Here is a 17310-nt window from a genome sequence, read left to right on the forward strand (position 1 = left end):
CAAGAGACCGACTACTTGGCCTTTGAGAGAAAACAAAACAAAAAAATCCAAACTGACACACTGGTTACTCCAGGTAGGAATTAAGAACTAAAATTTCTAAGGGAACAGGACAAGGCTGTGCCTAGTAGAGGTTGCAGTGCTGGAGATCAAATTCAGGACCTTGTGCATATAACAGTGTGTTATATCCCAACACGTATGCATGGGGGTGACATGGGTGAGCATGTGTTCTGCGATCTGGAGGGAAGGGGAGGGAAGGAGGGGGAGAGAAAGGGAGAGAAAGAGTGAGTTTTCATTTTGGACTGAGGTTAGAAAGAAGATTATAGCACACACAAGACTTGGAGCCAGGTGGGCTACACACCTACAGGCACCAAAGAGAAACAGAACCACCTGAGAAGTGGTGGCCCATCAACCTGTGCCCTGGGCAGGACCTGCATGATCTAACTCTGGCTCTGAGACCTCTTGTGGGCTATGCAGCCATCACGACAGTGTCAATCTCAGAAGGGTTACAAAGGATGAAGAAAAATCTTCATCCTTTCTTGCATGTCAACTCCTTCTTGAAACAACAGGTTCTGGCCAGATGCCGGATGAGCCAGACAGGAAGACTTGGAAGGCGGACCATCTCTGGGGAGGAAGTCCGTCACGCATTCATTCCTACAGAAGCTGTCAGTGAGGGAGACTCCCAACCACTGTGGAAGGGGCCTGAGATGAGAACATTTGGGCCTGACAAAGGACAGGAGACAACTGCTCAAGCCTTTTGCATGCCGCTCTGCGGGACAAGGACCACAGGAGAGAAGACAGGCGTAAGAACCACAGAGTTGAAGACCACGGGATACCAGCGTCACCACCTCCAGGCAGGTGGACCAGCTAATGACCACCTGGCTCGCGGCTGGGGTAGGCAGGGACCTGAAAGGGGCTCACGGGCTTCCTAATGCTTCATGCGGCATGTGAAAGACACTTCTTGCTGGAGGGTCGTGTCCTGGTCTTTCTCTTAATGAGCACAGGACGGGAAGTGCTGACAAAGTCCGTGTTTACGGAGCTGAAGCTGACAATCTGAAATATCTCGGTTTCATCGGGCCTCGGACGTCCCTTTTCTTGAAGACGTCCTTTCAAGTTTTTAAGAGCGAGTCCCTGGAGGAGAGGGAGGCGATGTTTCAAGATGGGTTCTCTCTCCTGCGGGGATTTCTAAGACAGAACCGTGTTCCTGTCAATGTCAGCGCATTACCTAATAATCTGTCCCTTTGTCGTCAGCGGAGGATGAACTTCATGGGAGCACGTGCGTGGGAGGAAGCGGGCGGGGCGTGTGCGTGTGCGTGGAGGCTGGAGCAGCAGCATTGACTAGAGGCCAAAGACAACACCAAAGGATTTTGAAATTCGGAAAGGAAGTCTAGCACCCTGACACAAGCTGCTCGCACACTTGGGGCGGGGGAGGCTAGCACACAATAAGTGAAAGGAAGTGCGGAAGGTGGCGCAGGAGAAAGTCATTCCAGCGTGGCCAGCAGAAAGGAGAGTACTGCGCTAGCAAGCAGGGGGCAGCCGGCTCCACTCCACAGACCTGAACTGAGTAGATGGCGGCTGGATGCGATTTAGTTCGGGGCACCTCACTAATAAAAAGGGAATTCTGAGTGGAAAGAGAGAAGTACTACGGGGTGAAAGAGACCTTGAAGCGAAGGTTGGTGCATGGAAGGAAATGCTGCGACGTGACGGCACAGTGCATCACGGGGAGGGGCCCAGAGAAGGACCACACAGATGCTGGGATAAAATGGTGGGACCAGGGATCCCACAGCCAGGAGACACATGATCTCAGGCCTTCAGGACAAGGGAGTGTCTACAAGTGCCCGTTCTCGCTGTTGCTCCCCAGAGTACACACCCACTTGTGCGATGGGGTCAGACAAGATCAGGAGAGCAGCTACCTGAAAACACCTGGGAAGAGACGAGCCTTCCCAGGCCTGCAAGGGACAGACATTATCCTGGCCCCTGCTAATAGCACATCCCTGAACTGCCCACCATGGCAGAGGATGCTTTTCATAGAGACGGGGAACGTCATCTATCCCAGTGGGAGAAAAGCCCTAAATGGAGGTCTGTGTGTCCTGTCATTCGGGACAGCCAAGGAGCCATGGGACGATCCCAACGGAGCTGAGGAGCCTGGGGCTTTGCGGGGGGCTTAGTGGGATGGCTCCAAGAGGAAATGAAGCTGACGGAGGGAACTGAGCACGGAGCGCTGGGAGATTAGGAAATGTCTGCTCAGGCAGCGCTAGGTAAGCCATGAATTAATCATGACTACCTGGAAAAGCAGGGAAAACAAAAAGTTGTACAAGAAGGTAAATGAAATTATAAAACTCTACAAGGCTCAGCTGTGATTAATATTTATAGAGTTATAATAATGAAAATACTGAATATTAATATCACCCCCAATTATTATTTCATCCTAATAGAAGGGCGAGGGAGGAGAGGAGGGGGTTCGTAGGGGGATGGGAGCACAATGAGAAAGAGCTGGGGTGAGGGGTGGCGTCCACCTGTGGCAGCGTGAGCACACACAGGGGAATGTGAGGTGTGATGTCATCTGTGGTATATCGCGTGGGGGCAGGGATGCATACAGGGAGAGTCTCTTGTTGTTTCCGGGGTATGTGCAAATACAGCATGTGTGTTGTGACTGTGTTTGAGTGCATGTTGTATGTTAGCAGCATGTGCGTGAGTGTGTATGGGCAAAAGTGGGTCCGGTATCCACCTGTTGGGGGCTGAGGGACTCCCGTCTGCGTGAGGTCTGGGTAAGCTTGTGTGCGCGGATGCACGGGTGGGCAGGCAGGAACAGGGTGGGAGGTGCAGAGCAGCGCACTGGGGAGTCTCGCAGCTCAGAACACCAGGCAGTGTTAAAATTCAAAATTCATCATGAGCATGCTGAGAAATAGAGATATGTAAAAAAAAAAGATCAACATCTAAAAGTTGAACCTCTCTCCCAGTCTGGTGAATGGGATGGGGGAAGGGTGTGGCATTTTTTCCCCCTAAGGTTTATGTAACTTTCCACTTCTGAAAACTATTCAAATGCCTACTTGATTTACAGCATCAAAATCAACACTCCACAAAAGCTGAATGGCTGGGAAGCTGCTGCAGGAGATGAGGGATTAGCGGCCTAAAAGCTCACATGTGGTCACTTCATTTTAGGAAATGGAGAACAAAACCAAACAGACAAAACAACAACAAAACCAAACAAGTGAGTTCTACAAAACAGAGTCCAAGAGGTGGTACAACTGAGACATCCAAGGAACTGCTGGAATATATGTGGCCAGACCAGAGGGCTGAGTGAGGAGCAGGGGCGTCCTGAGGAGCAAAGCACCGTGAACTATGCACATGCATCAGCAAGGGTCAAGAGAAGCATCTTCCTCCTCTCGCCTAGAGAGAAAAACAACCTGGAAGTCAAAGAAAAGGAGCTTCCCAAGGGAGTGGGCAACACTTCAAACTCCACAGAAAAGAACAGGAACCCCAGAAGGCTCTGGGCTCCCCACACAGGCTGGTTTAGTAACGAGAGTGAACAGGTGATAACATGTTGGGAACACACTAGAGATAAGCTACAAAGATTGGTGTTTTTTTGTTGTTGTTGTTTCAAAACTCATTAGGATTTCATTAGAGAGTAAGACTGAGAGAGGCTTCATTTGACCGGTTTCTTCCTTTGCTTCTGAGACAGGGTCTCACCGTGTAGCCAAGAATGGCCTAGAACTTGTGAAGTTGCTGCCTCAGCCTCCCAGGTGCCAGGGTTACAAGCCTGTACCACCAGGCTTGCCTTGTTTGACTGTTTGACAAGAAGCACGTGACTATCTTGTACTACCTACCACGTTAAGAGACAGGAGAGATCCTGTTAGGAATGAGAGTTACGTGGGAGAAGGAAAGAGAGACAGAGTCTCCAGAGATGAGATGGCGGGAAGTCGAGAAACACAGCAAACCGCACAAATCTACAAGTAGCAGGAAGCCCAGAGACCTGAACCAGTAGGACAATATGAGTCACGTTCAAATACAGCCATAAAGGGTGCTAGTTTTAAGGTTCTCTGCAGCTCAGTTCTGAAGCCCTGACTTAGGGACCACAACACTAGTCCTAGTAGTTGGCAAGGCCAGTGTGCAGCAGTAACAGAATCCGGAATGATTCTGAGCGAGAGGAACTCAGGGGTTGGTGTGGAAGACTTGCGTGGGCCTGCTGCTGGACAAGACGTCTACGACTTCCCCGTGGTTGTGAACACAGGCCTAGCAAAAGGCAGTCCTTGAGAAAAAAAAAAAAAACCAACCCATATTCCTCCCACCCAAAACACAACAGTAGGCTGAGGCCCCGACGCCAGACACAGGAGCAGCCACACTGGGGAGGCTCTCGCAGAAGCCCACCAAGCCCTCCCTCCCCTGCGCACTGCCATGTCTCACCTGGGTCAGTGGAGGGGCACCTGCGGATGGTGAAGATCTGGCCCAGGTCTTCGTCCTCCTCCGGAAGGCCCTTCTGCAGCCGCTGCAGCTTGCGCAGACTCTCGCTGCGCTGATGCTTCATGGAGCGCACGTGCTGGATGAGGTTGAGCTTGGCCTTGGTGGAGTAGTTGCACAGGACGCAGTGGTAATAGCAGCTCTCCCCCTCCACGCCGCTCTCGTGCTGTTGCAGGTGCTGCGGGGACAGAGGAGAGCAACACTCAAGGCACGTGGAGGCACAAGCCACTCCTGTACTGGCCACAGTGAGACAGGTGTGTCAGCTAGGGACCGTGGTAGGTCAGCTTAGCCGATGCTAGGCTCCTTGCACCGGCTGTTTTCAGTTTCCCCCGCGTCCTCGTCTCTGGAAGCGCTTCGAGGGTTAAATGACATGCTGAGGTATGTATGTACACCTGTCTCTCCCACGTGGCCGGCCCCTCCCGGGCAAATTTCCACAATGAGCCCTGTTAATGGTGCTCATCCACTTTTCTCAGCTCCACACAATTATAAAAGGTTCGCCCTTTCGCACTGCAGCGTGCACTGCTTCGTTTAGAGCAGAGGTGGGCAAACTGTGGCCTGAGAGCAAATCTGACCTGCTGTCTGTTCTCATCAATAAAGTTTTATTAGTGCACAGCTAGGGCCACCGACAGACTACAATCTCTAGACCTTTTTGAAGCCTTAGAGTTGAACAATTGTGACACAGATGAATGACCTGCAAAGACTAAAATATTATGATCTGGACCTTTACAGACAAAGCCTCCTCCTCCTCGCCCCGCCCAACCTCCTTGCTTTTGGGACAGCTCGTGGTCAATCTGACAGCAAAGTCCCCTCCATCACTCACACAGAAACAAAGGACAGGTCTGGGCAGTTCCCTAATAAAAACAATCGTGGGACTTTTGTTGTTGTTGGTTTTTGTTTTTTGGTGGTTTTTTTTTTTGTATTTAAAATGACGGAGCTGAGGATGCAGCCCAGTTGGTGGGTGGGTGCTTGCCCAGCATGTATGAATCTGTGAGATCAGAATATAAGAGTGCACAGCTATAATTCCAATGTGGGAGGTAGGGGCAGGAGAGTCAGAAGTTCAAGGTCAACCTTGGCTACACAGTGGGTGTGGGGTTAAAGTAAGCAACATAAGGTTATCTGAAAAAAAAATTTTAATTAAAATTTTTCTAGCTGGGCATGGTGGTACATACCTATAATCCTAGCACCTGGTGGTTGAAAAACAGGACGATCATTAGTTCAAGGCCAGCCTAGTCTTAAATAGTAAGCTCGGGCCTCAAAACTAAAACAAAGCCAGAACAGTAGTACAGCAAGGTCATCTAGTTCATCACTGGTCAGTTGCACTGGTCCCAATGATGCTTTGTTTGGCAGACACCACATCAATTCCAGAACATGGAAGCCCAAGAGCCAACAGGAAGCAGAACACAGGCAGCTTAAAGCGTGGGCAAAAGAACAGCAGGTGCCAGAGAAACAGTCCACAGAGGCCAGACTTCTGCACCTGTGCAACTTAACGGTCACCCAAGAGCAAAAGTCACCAAGTTCCTGGACCTCTTGTGAGAGGTGGCTATTAACAGGGATTTGATTTGCTCTTTGCATAAAAAAAAAAAGACATCTCTCATAGTCCAAAGGACTATTCTGACAGTCCCCATTCACTGTACCTGAAGCAGGGCAAACAGTCCAGAGAGCTCAAGTGGCTGACCCAAGTAACTCAGCTACAGGCAAATAAACAGCTAGAGCCCATCTTATCCCCTCTACACTGTACAGCCAGCATCACCAGGGATGAAGGAGTACAGGAGACTTAAAGGCCTCACATGCTCATGTGATTGGGGGGCCCTTCCTCTTGCTCCACCTTCCTACATTCAATTCGGGTCACCAAAGCCTGGCCGGAGGAGCTTGAACAAGCACACAACAAATGTCTTGGGATGGCTCTGTGGCAAAAGTCTCCCTCCTGACTCCAGAGGGCTTGTGCAATGCCCATGCCTTGACAGCGATTTCTGATCTTGTAGGGACGCCTTCTTGTCCAGCTAGCAAGGCAAGGCACAACAAAGCCAGAGCCCTCAGAGCACCATGTGCTTCCTGAGACTGCAGATGACGGAATGGCCCTATGAGCACAAGCACACCCTACCTGACAACACCGTCCCGGTGCCCACGTGGTCACCCGTGCACATCTTACATCCGCCAAGAGGATGAGGGAAATCCGAAAGGTTTGCACATAACCAGATGGAGAAATAGGAATATACCAATGAGGTGCTATGGCCAATTCACTCGAGAGGCTGGTGGCCCTCAACCACGAGAACTGAGGCTCTGCAAAGAACCTGTGCCAACCTGCAGGAGCAAATGCAGAGGGCTTCGCGGGCACCAAGTTGAGAACAGGTCCATGGTTTGACCCCCCCACCCCATTCTCAAAAAAAAAATGGGAAAGTTAACTCTTTCCAATGCAGCACTTGGAACAAAATGAAGCCCCTGCAAGTAACAGCTGCCCAGAGCAACTCCACAGCCAGGAGCCAGAAGAACCTGCATGAGAAGCACAGAAGTATAACTAATAAAAATCTTCTGCAGATAAAGTGTGTGGGTTTTTTTTTCCGATTTGTTTATCTTCAGGGTATACAACAAGACAATGTTTAGTGGGGTCCACAACCCAAGGAGGAGGAAGATCTGGAGAGGTCATTCTCTCCAGCTTCTTCTCTGGGCCTTGCAAAAGCTAAATCTCCCAGGGGAATGGATCTTCCCGGGAATGAGGGTGTGGCCTGGGAGTGGGAGCTGGGAACACAGAAACTGCTCTCCTGGGTCAGAGACTAACAAAATAACACTTGTTAAAGAGACCATTAAAACCGAGGGACTAAAAGCTAAGAGAGAAAACAGCCAGGGCCCAGAGTGTCCCATTCCATAAGAGGTCTTGATGGCATCACCAACTAACAAGATTTGTAAAAGTCCCAACTCCTAAACCCACATGGTTTCCCCATGGAAGAGGACTTCCTTCCAGAATGCATTGAGTTTGAAGCAAAGCACCTAAACATAGAGGTGAGGGTGCTATTCCAGATGGCTGGGGCTTCCAGTCTCTGAGCCAGAAGAGAAGACTAAGACCTACAAAGAGTTAGACAGGAACTGAGATGTCCAACTGTCTTTTGTTCTCCAATCTGGGGGCTCTAGGATGGCCAGGCCACATAAATTCTGAACTGAGATAGAGATCACGCTAGGAGTTCTTCCTTTTAAAAAATGTGTGTGTGTGTGTGGGGGGGGATAAAGTTTAAAACCATTCTGCTCACAAGATCGCCGTGGTAAGGTGCAACCCACAGAACTGCCACCAACTCTTTTGTCTGCCATTGGAGAGCCATTCTGGAAAGGAAATGGCCACCCATCACAAATCATAGAGGAAAGAATAAAAGGAAACAAGAAGACCTGAGCCACGGTCCCCTCTACTAATAATAGTACAGGGCGCAAGCAAGTGAGCATAAGGGTGGGCACACGCGTGCGCGCGTGCACACACACACACACACTCTCATTCTCTATTTCCAGATGTCCACTTTCCCATGTACAACATGGGGTTCCTGGCGCTTACCTGCATGTGACAACCCTGTCCTTATTCCTTGTTACTGGAGTCAACAAGGACCCAAGGCCTGTAGCAGACTCTTGACTTCTGCCTGTGCCCTGAACACCTCCAGTAACTCCCCAGCCGTGAGTGTGTCAACCCCTTGGCCCAGCTGTCCAGATTCTGTCTTCCTCACAGGGGGGCACTGCCAATCGCCAGAGTCCCACCCTGGGAACCTGCCTAATGCCAGACGGCAGGAGCGGGTGGGGCCAGAAGAGTACTCCGCGGGGCAAGTCAGGCCGCCAAGGACATGCCTTCCCAGCAGAAGAGCAGAGATGTTTTCATTTGGAGAAGGAGGGAGAATAATTTGTTCCTGACCCAGCTAATTAGAATACCCTCAATTGGGATCACAATGTATTTAATTAAATTCACTGTAATATATGAGGAATCCACCAAGGCACAAATCCCACTGCTGCACTCAGTAACAGAGCAGCTACCTCTTTCAGCCTCCTTGCTCTCCTAGCCAGGCAGGAAATTTCTCTCCCACGCCAATCCTGAATTCCCCGACGGACGCTTCGTCTCTATCATGGAGTTCTCCCAATGGGGAGGAGGAACCCAAGTTCTGTTGTATTTCTTTCCATTTCCCTGCCTCCGTGTTCATCATCCCTCCGTGCCCTTCTCTGCCGGGGCACAAGTATGGTTTGCACAAAACAAAGCCTCAGCTTCGGCTGTGGTGAGTGCGGTGCCTGGCCCCCTGGGACTCACAGAATGACGGCTGTGGAGCCCAGTTGTTGGGGTTTGTTTGGGGTTTGAGTCTAAGTATCTACAACACATGAGCCTTGCACAGGCAGAAACACAGTGTACCACACCGGGGCCTTCACAACCGAGAATTCAGGCGATGACAGCGATGATGCAGAGGCTATGACAGGGGACAGGGGACAGGATCCCATCAATTCTAATGTCACTGGATGACTATGCCACCCAGACTCTGAAATCCAGCACATCCCAGAGAAACAGCAGAGACAGCAAAGGATTACTAAAGAAGGGTGACCAATGAGAAAATTAAAAAAAAAAAACAATAATAATTGTAATAATAGGCACCCAGCTAAAGAGCAAACAGTGGAACCCAGGTCTATCCAAACTTTCCGGGCCTAGTCGTCCTCTGTCTGCAGCTTTGGATGCTAGTCCTTTTGCCCTCCAAGTTCTGTTTGTTAGGAAACTGTCTACAGGCGCTACTATGAGAACAAACCCCTGTCCTATCAACGGGTGAATGGGTGGGTAGGTAGATGGACAGCAAACTGCATGAGTGAATGCTGCAAAGGACTGGCAGAGAGGCTTACCGTGAAAGACTTCTACGAGGGAAGAGGTTACCCAGCTTGACCCATACTCAGAAGCAGAAAAGGTCTCTCTATCTCTGAGGTCTCTAAATGACCACCGAGCAGCAATGGAAGACCAGCTGGCCATCACGGCGAGCCACCGGGAATGGGAGTGGTACATGCCAGGCAGCTGGCATCCTATGCCGAGCATAAAGGGGGTGGCTCAGTCACTGGTCAGAGTGGCATTCCTGTGTCTCCACCAGATCATGGTTTCTTGCTCTCTCTCTGTCTCTCTCTGCTCTAAAATGCTCATCCCAGCTGTGTGGAACATGGTATACCTCATTTGGAGACACCTGAGGTCCCACGCCTCTTTCCGTGGCTTCCCTTTCTGACTTGGGTCAAGGCGGAGAGTCCTCCCCACAGTGAGATGCTTTTGACAAGGAGCCTGGCAATGGAATGTGAGTGCAGAACTCCAGTTAGTATTTTAAGAAGGAAGGGAGAACGAGAGACCAGGCTGTGTGGCTGTGGGAGTCTATCCATTAATATGTTGTGCGAGCTCACCCCGGCCAAATATGGAAAGCCAAAGAAGGCTCGTTAGGAAATAATTCATCATGGGAAAAAAAATGTGCTCCTGTTACTTCTTTCTCAGGAAAATGAACCAACTTCTGTCAGAGAACATTGATTTCTATAAATCTGGAGAGGCCCCAGCTACCACCTCCTCCTCAGCAAAAGGAAACTTCTAACATCTGGTTCTTCATGCATGGGATGTGAAATATTGATCCGGTTCGGTCACGGCTGCCACTTTAAAGAAAAAATGGGCAGAACACATTCACACATTCACACGCCCGAGCGTGTACAAACACACACTCAGAGCACACACGATTCACAACAGGCAGGCCGTTGGGAGTAGCACCTGTTATCAACACGCCCACACAGACTCTCTCGCCACACTTCAGGGTACATGGTGTGTAACTGTGTTTTGAGAGTAAGAGAAAAATGGCAAAGCTCTCTAGTGAGGGAGACAGCTTCTAGGCATCCATCCCAGTGAACCAGCTAAGCGAGGGACCATCACACAGCTCTTGCTCAGTGAAAGAACAATTCCCGTGGGGGACGTCCTGGCTGACTCCAGTCACCTGCTGGGTCCTGGAGGGCACCTTTAGTAAAGATGTGTGTGTGTTGGACTTCTCTCCATCCACGAAGCTGGAAGAGAGGGCTCTAAGGGAACAGCCCCCTGGGGTTACATACTAAGGGCTTCAGGTTCTTGGGGGCCAGGGTACAGTAGTGAAACCTCACCAGCAAATCTGATGGGAAGGGGCTGGGAAGATGAGGAGGATCCTGAGTTAGCCTGCAAATTCCCCAACATGGAAAGAGGAAGCCAAGATGGGTGCATTGGCGCCCTGGGAGGCTCAGAGAACCCGACTCCTGTCCAGCACTGAGAGGGTCACGTGACCATCCTCGCATCAGCCGGCACAGGACAGAATTCCAAGTGTGTGCAGTGGGCAACGCGGAGCTGATCTGAAAGACCTTTCTCCAAGAGGCTCCCCAAAGCCCAGGCTTTCACCTTGAGCGCCTATAAAAAGAATCCCTTTCAGATGCGCTGTATCCAGGGGCGAGGGCAGTTAATTTTTTTTTTAATCAGTGGGGTTGAGTTGGTTTCAGACTGAATGTCACATTTCCGGCATGATGCGTGAAAGGTCAACCTAAATATATACATATTTTCTGTTTAATCTTGGCTTTTCATCCACTGGTGCCCTCGTCCTTGGCACATGCTAATTTAGCCCCATTTCACCGTAGGAGCCCTGCAGACACCATAAGATATGATTTATAAGAAAAGGAAAAAAAAAACAAAAGGAAGTAAAAATGGTTCCGAGATCAATCGTTTGGGTGGCTCTGCCCTATTTTCCGGTTTCTAGGCCAGGCTCCTCACGTCCCAGAACGAGTCACCGGAGCGCCCCCTCTCTGCCTCCCAACTCCAGGATCTGGGCTGAGGTTCCCGACTCTATCTCCTACGGGAGCACTGCTTGGTCCCTAAATCTCAGTACGGGCAGCCTTGTGCCAGACGCCAAAGCCTAAGAGGAAAAGAACTGCCGAGATCTGAAACCCTGTGCGGACTGTCGCCTGTGCTTGGACTCTTTCTGGGGAAAGACTACAAACGTGGATGTCTGGGTGAGGTCGGTGCCTTAGCACCCTGCGAGGAAAGTTCTCTGCGAGGAAAATTCTCACCACCCTTCAGAAAACGCCCATGGCCCCAGGCCCGGGAACTCAAATCTTCACCAGGTTCTGACAGCTGTGCCCTTCTCCGTTCGCTGAGATGGTTGCCTGCCTTGGTGCTACTCTCCAGTCCTCACAGATAGAAGTTGTCACACAAAAACAAGGATGATGATATGTTCCGCTCCTCATCAATCCACTGACAACAATGCTGGCCCAGGACGCACCATGGCTGACCACTCTCGTTGTGAGTCCGCTGGCTACACTAAGGGTCAAGTCACACCTCCTACCAGGCCTCCATCTCCTTAGTACCAGAACTCCCTTATCCCTCGGCTGGGAGGACTTGATAGTGGGTTGTACACAAAATGTTTATTCACTATACCTGATATGCAGTCAGCTTTCCTAATCATCAAGGCTACTATCACTTGTGATGTTTTTCAAATTAGTTGATCTCTGGGGTTAAGAACGGAAACAGATCATTTAACATTTCCCTCAGTACAACCAACCCCACACCTTCCCAGATCCTAAAGGGGAGGCCAGTGTCAACAGTACAGAAACTGTAATAGACAGAATTTATGCTGGGAGGTCCTGAACACGTGTGCACCCACCTTCCTCCTCATAAAAAGATGCTCCGTTTCTACTGGAAGTAATTTACCTAGATGCCCTGCAGCTCGGGTAGGCAGTCCACGCACCTTGCCACAAAACGATGTGTTTACCCACCCTTTGGTCTACTGGGACGCTGACAGAATGAAAATCAAGGGTTACATTCTTAATCAAGTCTGTCAACGCCCCAGGTGAGGACAGGGAGAAAGTGATGGATAATGTGTCTGGGAGACACTTCCCTTGTCCCCAAGTACACTCTGATGAGTTTGCTTATCTGCATCTCCAACTCCGTGAGAATCCACATGGTGGGGAGGGCGGCTGTTCGGTGGCCCAAATAGGTGTCACCACTTCGTCTGAAAAATGGAGATATTCACACTTGCCGTGCCTCCACAGAAGCCATTTACGGAACCATGATGAGAAACCACCAGTCGAACCCTTTGGAAACGGGGAAGGACTGTCATCTGGCACTGCCACGATCAACAGACTGGGAACCCAGATCCTGCCTCATCGTATCTGGCAGGTGGGAGGCTATGGCTTGGACAGCAATCACAGAGAAAAGAAACCCGGCTAGGAAACAGAGACAATCTCACAGGAGGCAGGAAAACTTCAAGGCTTCCTTCCAATCTCTGCACTTGCTGTTTTCCTAGAGAGCATTTCGGATTCCCACAAGGGATATCCGAGAAATCACCCAAGACCTGCACACAACGGTTCTCCTCTTTGATGGACAACTTCACTGGGAAGTAGCTGCCCGCTACCGGTCTACTTTGGATACTTCATAAAAGTCACAATGGGCTCTGCTCATCTTCCTCCTGCTTTCGGCACCTGTAGTCGGAACGTCCTGGGGCTGTGGAAGGCAGCGTGGCTGGTGAGGGCTAAGTGAAAGGGGTTGCTTTTCTTTCCTCCTCTGCTCTGCGTCCTGCTAGGTCCACCTGCCCAGATGCTCTCTGGAACTGAGTCCACAGTAACTCTCAACCAAATAGGAAAAACAGGAAAACGGTCTAGAAGATTCCTCCCATTCTCTCCAACTTTCCAGTTGCTGTTACAGAGAGTATGAATTTGGTACTCCAAACTCAGGGTCACTTTCCAAACACCCAGATCCTTGCTGCCGGGTACACGGATATAGAATCACTGACTTCTTCATGAGGGGTGATTTTTTTTTTATTTAATTTCTCCCTTGAAAGGAAAAAATTGGACCGGGACAGAAAGAAACTAACAAATTTGGTAGGGATCCTCCTGTCCGCTGTTGACAGCTCACCTTTTCTCCTCAAAGACTACAGGTTCTGCTGAAGGCTGAAGGGAAAGGGAAGGGGGACAAGGGAGCAACAAGGCAAAGAAAACTTATTTGGAGGAAATAGAGCTGAGTGGCCGCCAAGAGACCGAGACATGGCCATCCGCAGGCTAGATGCCCACACGAGAGGGACCGTTTCATGAACCATGACACGGCTGGTTTCTCTGTCCTGCTTTCTGCTCCCCAACCCCCATAAATAACCCAGACAAACACCATGTTCGCCGAGCACCCCCCACCTTAAGTCTCATTAAAAGCCGATACCGCTGGCCTCAAGATGGAGAGCTCAGCATGGATTTTACTGAACGTTAAATCAACCAGCGAGCGCAGCCAGCAAACTCTGTGGCACTTTAACTTTAAATAATGCAATAATTATTGAATTTCCTTTTTATAACTGAAGTGCTGGAATGTAAACAATGGGGCTGTAATTGCAGGAAGGGGGGATCAATAGAGGCAATCGTTTTCAGCCATGTTAATTGTAAATACAATTGCTCCAAGATGTCAGCCTTGTTCTTGTTGCTTCCAGAATCATCCTAACGGATGACAGAGTCCAACTTTCCCATTACAGCTGTTCGTTCCTTTAAGAGGTTCTCAATCAGGTCTGATCAATCTGTCAAGATAATGCATGGAGTAAGTAAGACTCTTCCAAACACAGGCTCCCAATCAATAGCCAGGACCAGCCTAATGAGGTGGGGCTAAGGCCCGGAGGGAGGTAGCGGCCCCCAGCTTGTGCCTAGGTTTTGGCAGCCCAGCTTCCTAGCATGGACCTGATAAACAGACCAGCCCTTAATGAGGACATTAGCTATGCATGCTTCAGCAAGCAGCAAGGCACCCGTCCCTTGGGACAGACGGACAGAAAGCAAAATAGATTAACAGAAAACAATATGGTGCCAAATTAGGTCTAACTGAAGACTTTTCCCTCCTTCTCCTGCTTCCCTTAATTGTCCAGCAGAGTGGAGGGCATTGATTAATCACTTCACTGGGCATGGGCTCAAAGACGGGACTATCTCCTGGGCAAGGGGAATCTCTGGGAGTCTTCCCTTGACTGTGCTGTCCCTTGTTTCCTCAGCAGCGTTGACAGGTCAAAAGGGACCTCTCACGGAGGGACCTCGGTACCATTCAGTAGGAACGAAAGACAAGACTGAACACTGCGGTGTGACCGCCACCCCTTGAGGCTGATACCCAGCTTTGGTGTTTGTTCACAAGGGCTGTTTGCTCCTCTGGGATGGAAGAGGCGAGAAGCTGGGAGTGTTGAAAGCCATGGCTTGGGGCCCAGCATCACACAAAGTGCATAGACACTGGAGGAGCCTGAACTTTCACAACGATGAGGAGGAGGGTGACTCGGGGTCTGAAGCGGCTCCCGCCCCTCTTTAGTCCTGCTCCAGTCCTTGAGAAGGAGCCATTAAAGGGAGGTCCCATCAGGAACTCAGCAATTTCCTTGCCCGAGGATGCTTAGCTTTTGGCAAACATTACCCAAGAGCGGCCATGGACTGCCAGCATCAACACTTCTAGGAAACCTTGGACTTGGAGACTCTTAGGCTCTGTCCAAGTCCACAGAAATTCTAAAGGTGGGACCTGGAAGCATGGGTTTCAGCCAAGCCTTCCAGGTGACTCTTATGAAGTTTGTCTGGTGCCCACTGCCTTAGACAGTGGGTCAGGGAAGGCGGGCTTCCAATACAGAGAGGACCTTCTGTGTGTTTATGTGGTGGCCAGCTGATTGCCCGTTAGAAACTGTTCAGTGCCCAAGATCCATCTGAAAGGGTATATGTGCACTGAGATTTGGCTCAGGGTAAAAAACTATGCAGGCTAGCCCACGGCCTGCTACAAAACGCAAAGTCCCTGAGAAAAAAACAACACCAAAAAAATATGCACTATCCTATAGCAAAGTTTCCATTCATGAAATGAAGATCATGAAATCAGTCATACTACTGAATTCCAAGTGTTGACAGGCTCATCTTCTGACTGAAAACAATGCACAGCGTCTTTTGAAGGGAGTCTGGGTGTGCACAGATGTAAAGAAGTATTCCTCCGGAATGGCCAGACCTGTGCCCTTTACAGAGGTCCAGCAGCCTCTCCTTTGAGACCAGCAATCCTCCTCTCCGCGCCCCCTCATTCTCCCCCCAACAGCAGCTCTCAAGCTGGGTCCAGGTCCTATCTTTCTGTTCTCTCCTATCAGCACAGCTCCAGACTCATGGTGGGTCCTTAAACCCTGGTGGTTGATGATCTGCATGAATGAGGAAAATCCTCTCCCGCACCATCTGACTCTAGGTCTTTGGCATGCCTGTCAAGACCTAGCTAATGGAGTCTGAATGCCCTGCTCCCTTTGGCTCAGGTTTCAGCCTTCCACATCCCACAAAAGCAGATCTATGGTAGCTCCCCCTGCATTCACCAATCTGATCTTTCTGGTTTGGGCGCCTTTTCCTGGCTGGATGCCATCCCAGGTACTTCCTTTACATGCTAAAATGCCACAGGAATCAAAAGGCAGGCGACAACACAGGCATCCTCCAGAGTTCCTTCCCCATCACAGCTGAGCAATTTTTGTCTCTTTCCCTCCAGGTCCTGGGGCTAAAGGCAATCCCTGTCAGTAGCCCCCACGCATCATCTCCTTTGAACCTCACTGCACCCTCCTTTTCTATACCCTCCTCACGGAACTGAAGGTTGGGGATGGAAGAAAATAAATGTTTCCTAAGATTTACTACTTGTTTAAAAACTATATTTTAAGACAGGAGATAATGACTTTCAATGGCTGTACCTAGTGACCCAATTTTCTTAGTATACAAATCACAAGAGAGTGTCAGTGTCCCCCTCCCCCTTCTTAGTATACAAATCACAGAATGTCCCAGCTAGAGGACATCTGAGCGGTCACAGGTGTCCCACCCTTCCATCTCTTCTACATATACCTAGCTGTGTTTGTTCTTTGGATTGCCCTGTTTTCTGAGGCAGAGGCTGGTCGCCATTCTCTCTTGTTATTGGGATAGCAGGTGCAAGACCTGGATACTGAACGTGGAAAAGAACACGAAGATGGCAAGAGAGAGAGAACAGCCTCCTGTACATGCCTTCTCATGCCAGGGAGCCACTCAAGTTGTGGGAGGTATGGCAGAGCCCACCGCACCCCTACAGCAAAGAATCCTTCCAACCATCTATCAGCAGAAAACTTGAAAGAGCTACCAAGGCCAAAGGAGCACCGTGATGCTGCTCAGGGACACAGGGACACAGTGCACAAGGTGAGCACCTCAGCTCCCCGGTTCTCATGGGAAGAGCCCTTCTTCTTCACAAACAACATAACTTTGCCATCCTCATATCTGACTGTGGCTGGGGCCTGGTCTGACCCTCCCCACTGAGTCTCTCAACTCCCTTGAAATGCCTTGGTGCCTTGCCTTCTTTGATTTCCAAATTCCAGGGCCTGTGAGGGGGCGGGGGGATACTCTTCACTGGGGCTCAGAAATCCACAACTGCAGTGTGTATATTTCCCATCTCAGCTCTATCTCCACCCTTCTGCCTGGCTGGCCAGCCCAAACTGTCCCCTTCTGGGAGATGCCCACACAACTTGGACCTAAGCCCCTGACACAGGATTCTGTTCAAGTCATCAGCGGAATGAGACCAAAGACAAAGTTGCCAGCAAAACATTCTTAAACTTATTTTTAACGTTTTTATTTCTGTCTATGTGGATATATGCCCATGGAGGCCGGAAGAGGGTAGAGTGGAACTGGGGTTACGGGTGCTTGTGAGCCACCTGATGTGGGTGCTTGGGACTGAACCTGTGTCCTCTGAGAGAGCAGCAAGAGCTGCTGAACCACTGAGCCATTTCTCCAGCCCCAGGAAACTTACTTCTAAGTGTGATACACAGGAAGGCTTTGCAGCAACTAGTCCAGCACTAATCCAAACATCCTCTCCTCAGAGACATGCCCTCAGTGTTCTAACAGGCAAAGAAACACGGA

General features: G+C 50.1%; 1 protein-coding gene across 2 annotated transcripts in view; it reads right to left on the reverse strand.

Annotated features, from left to right (window-relative positions):
• The window catches only part of Zfhx3 (zinc finger homeobox 3), a 245418-nt gene that overhangs the window by 95807 nt on the left and 132301 nt on the right, over nt 1–17310 (reverse strand). For both annotated transcript variants that reach the window (XM_075977387.1, XM_075977386.1), the window contains exon 4: nt 4402–4633. In XM_075977387.1, the coding sequence (XP_075833502.1) occupies nt 4402–4633 (232 nt within the window). The remainder of the gene's footprint in view (nt 1–4401; nt 4634–17310) is intronic.

The sequence above is a fragment of the Microtus pennsylvanicus genome, chromosome 6 (genome assembly GCF_037038515.1).
Source record: "Microtus pennsylvanicus isolate mMicPen1 chromosome 6, mMicPen1.hap1, whole genome shotgun sequence".
NCBI lineage: Eukaryota > Metazoa > Chordata > Mammalia > Rodentia > Cricetidae > Microtus > Microtus pennsylvanicus.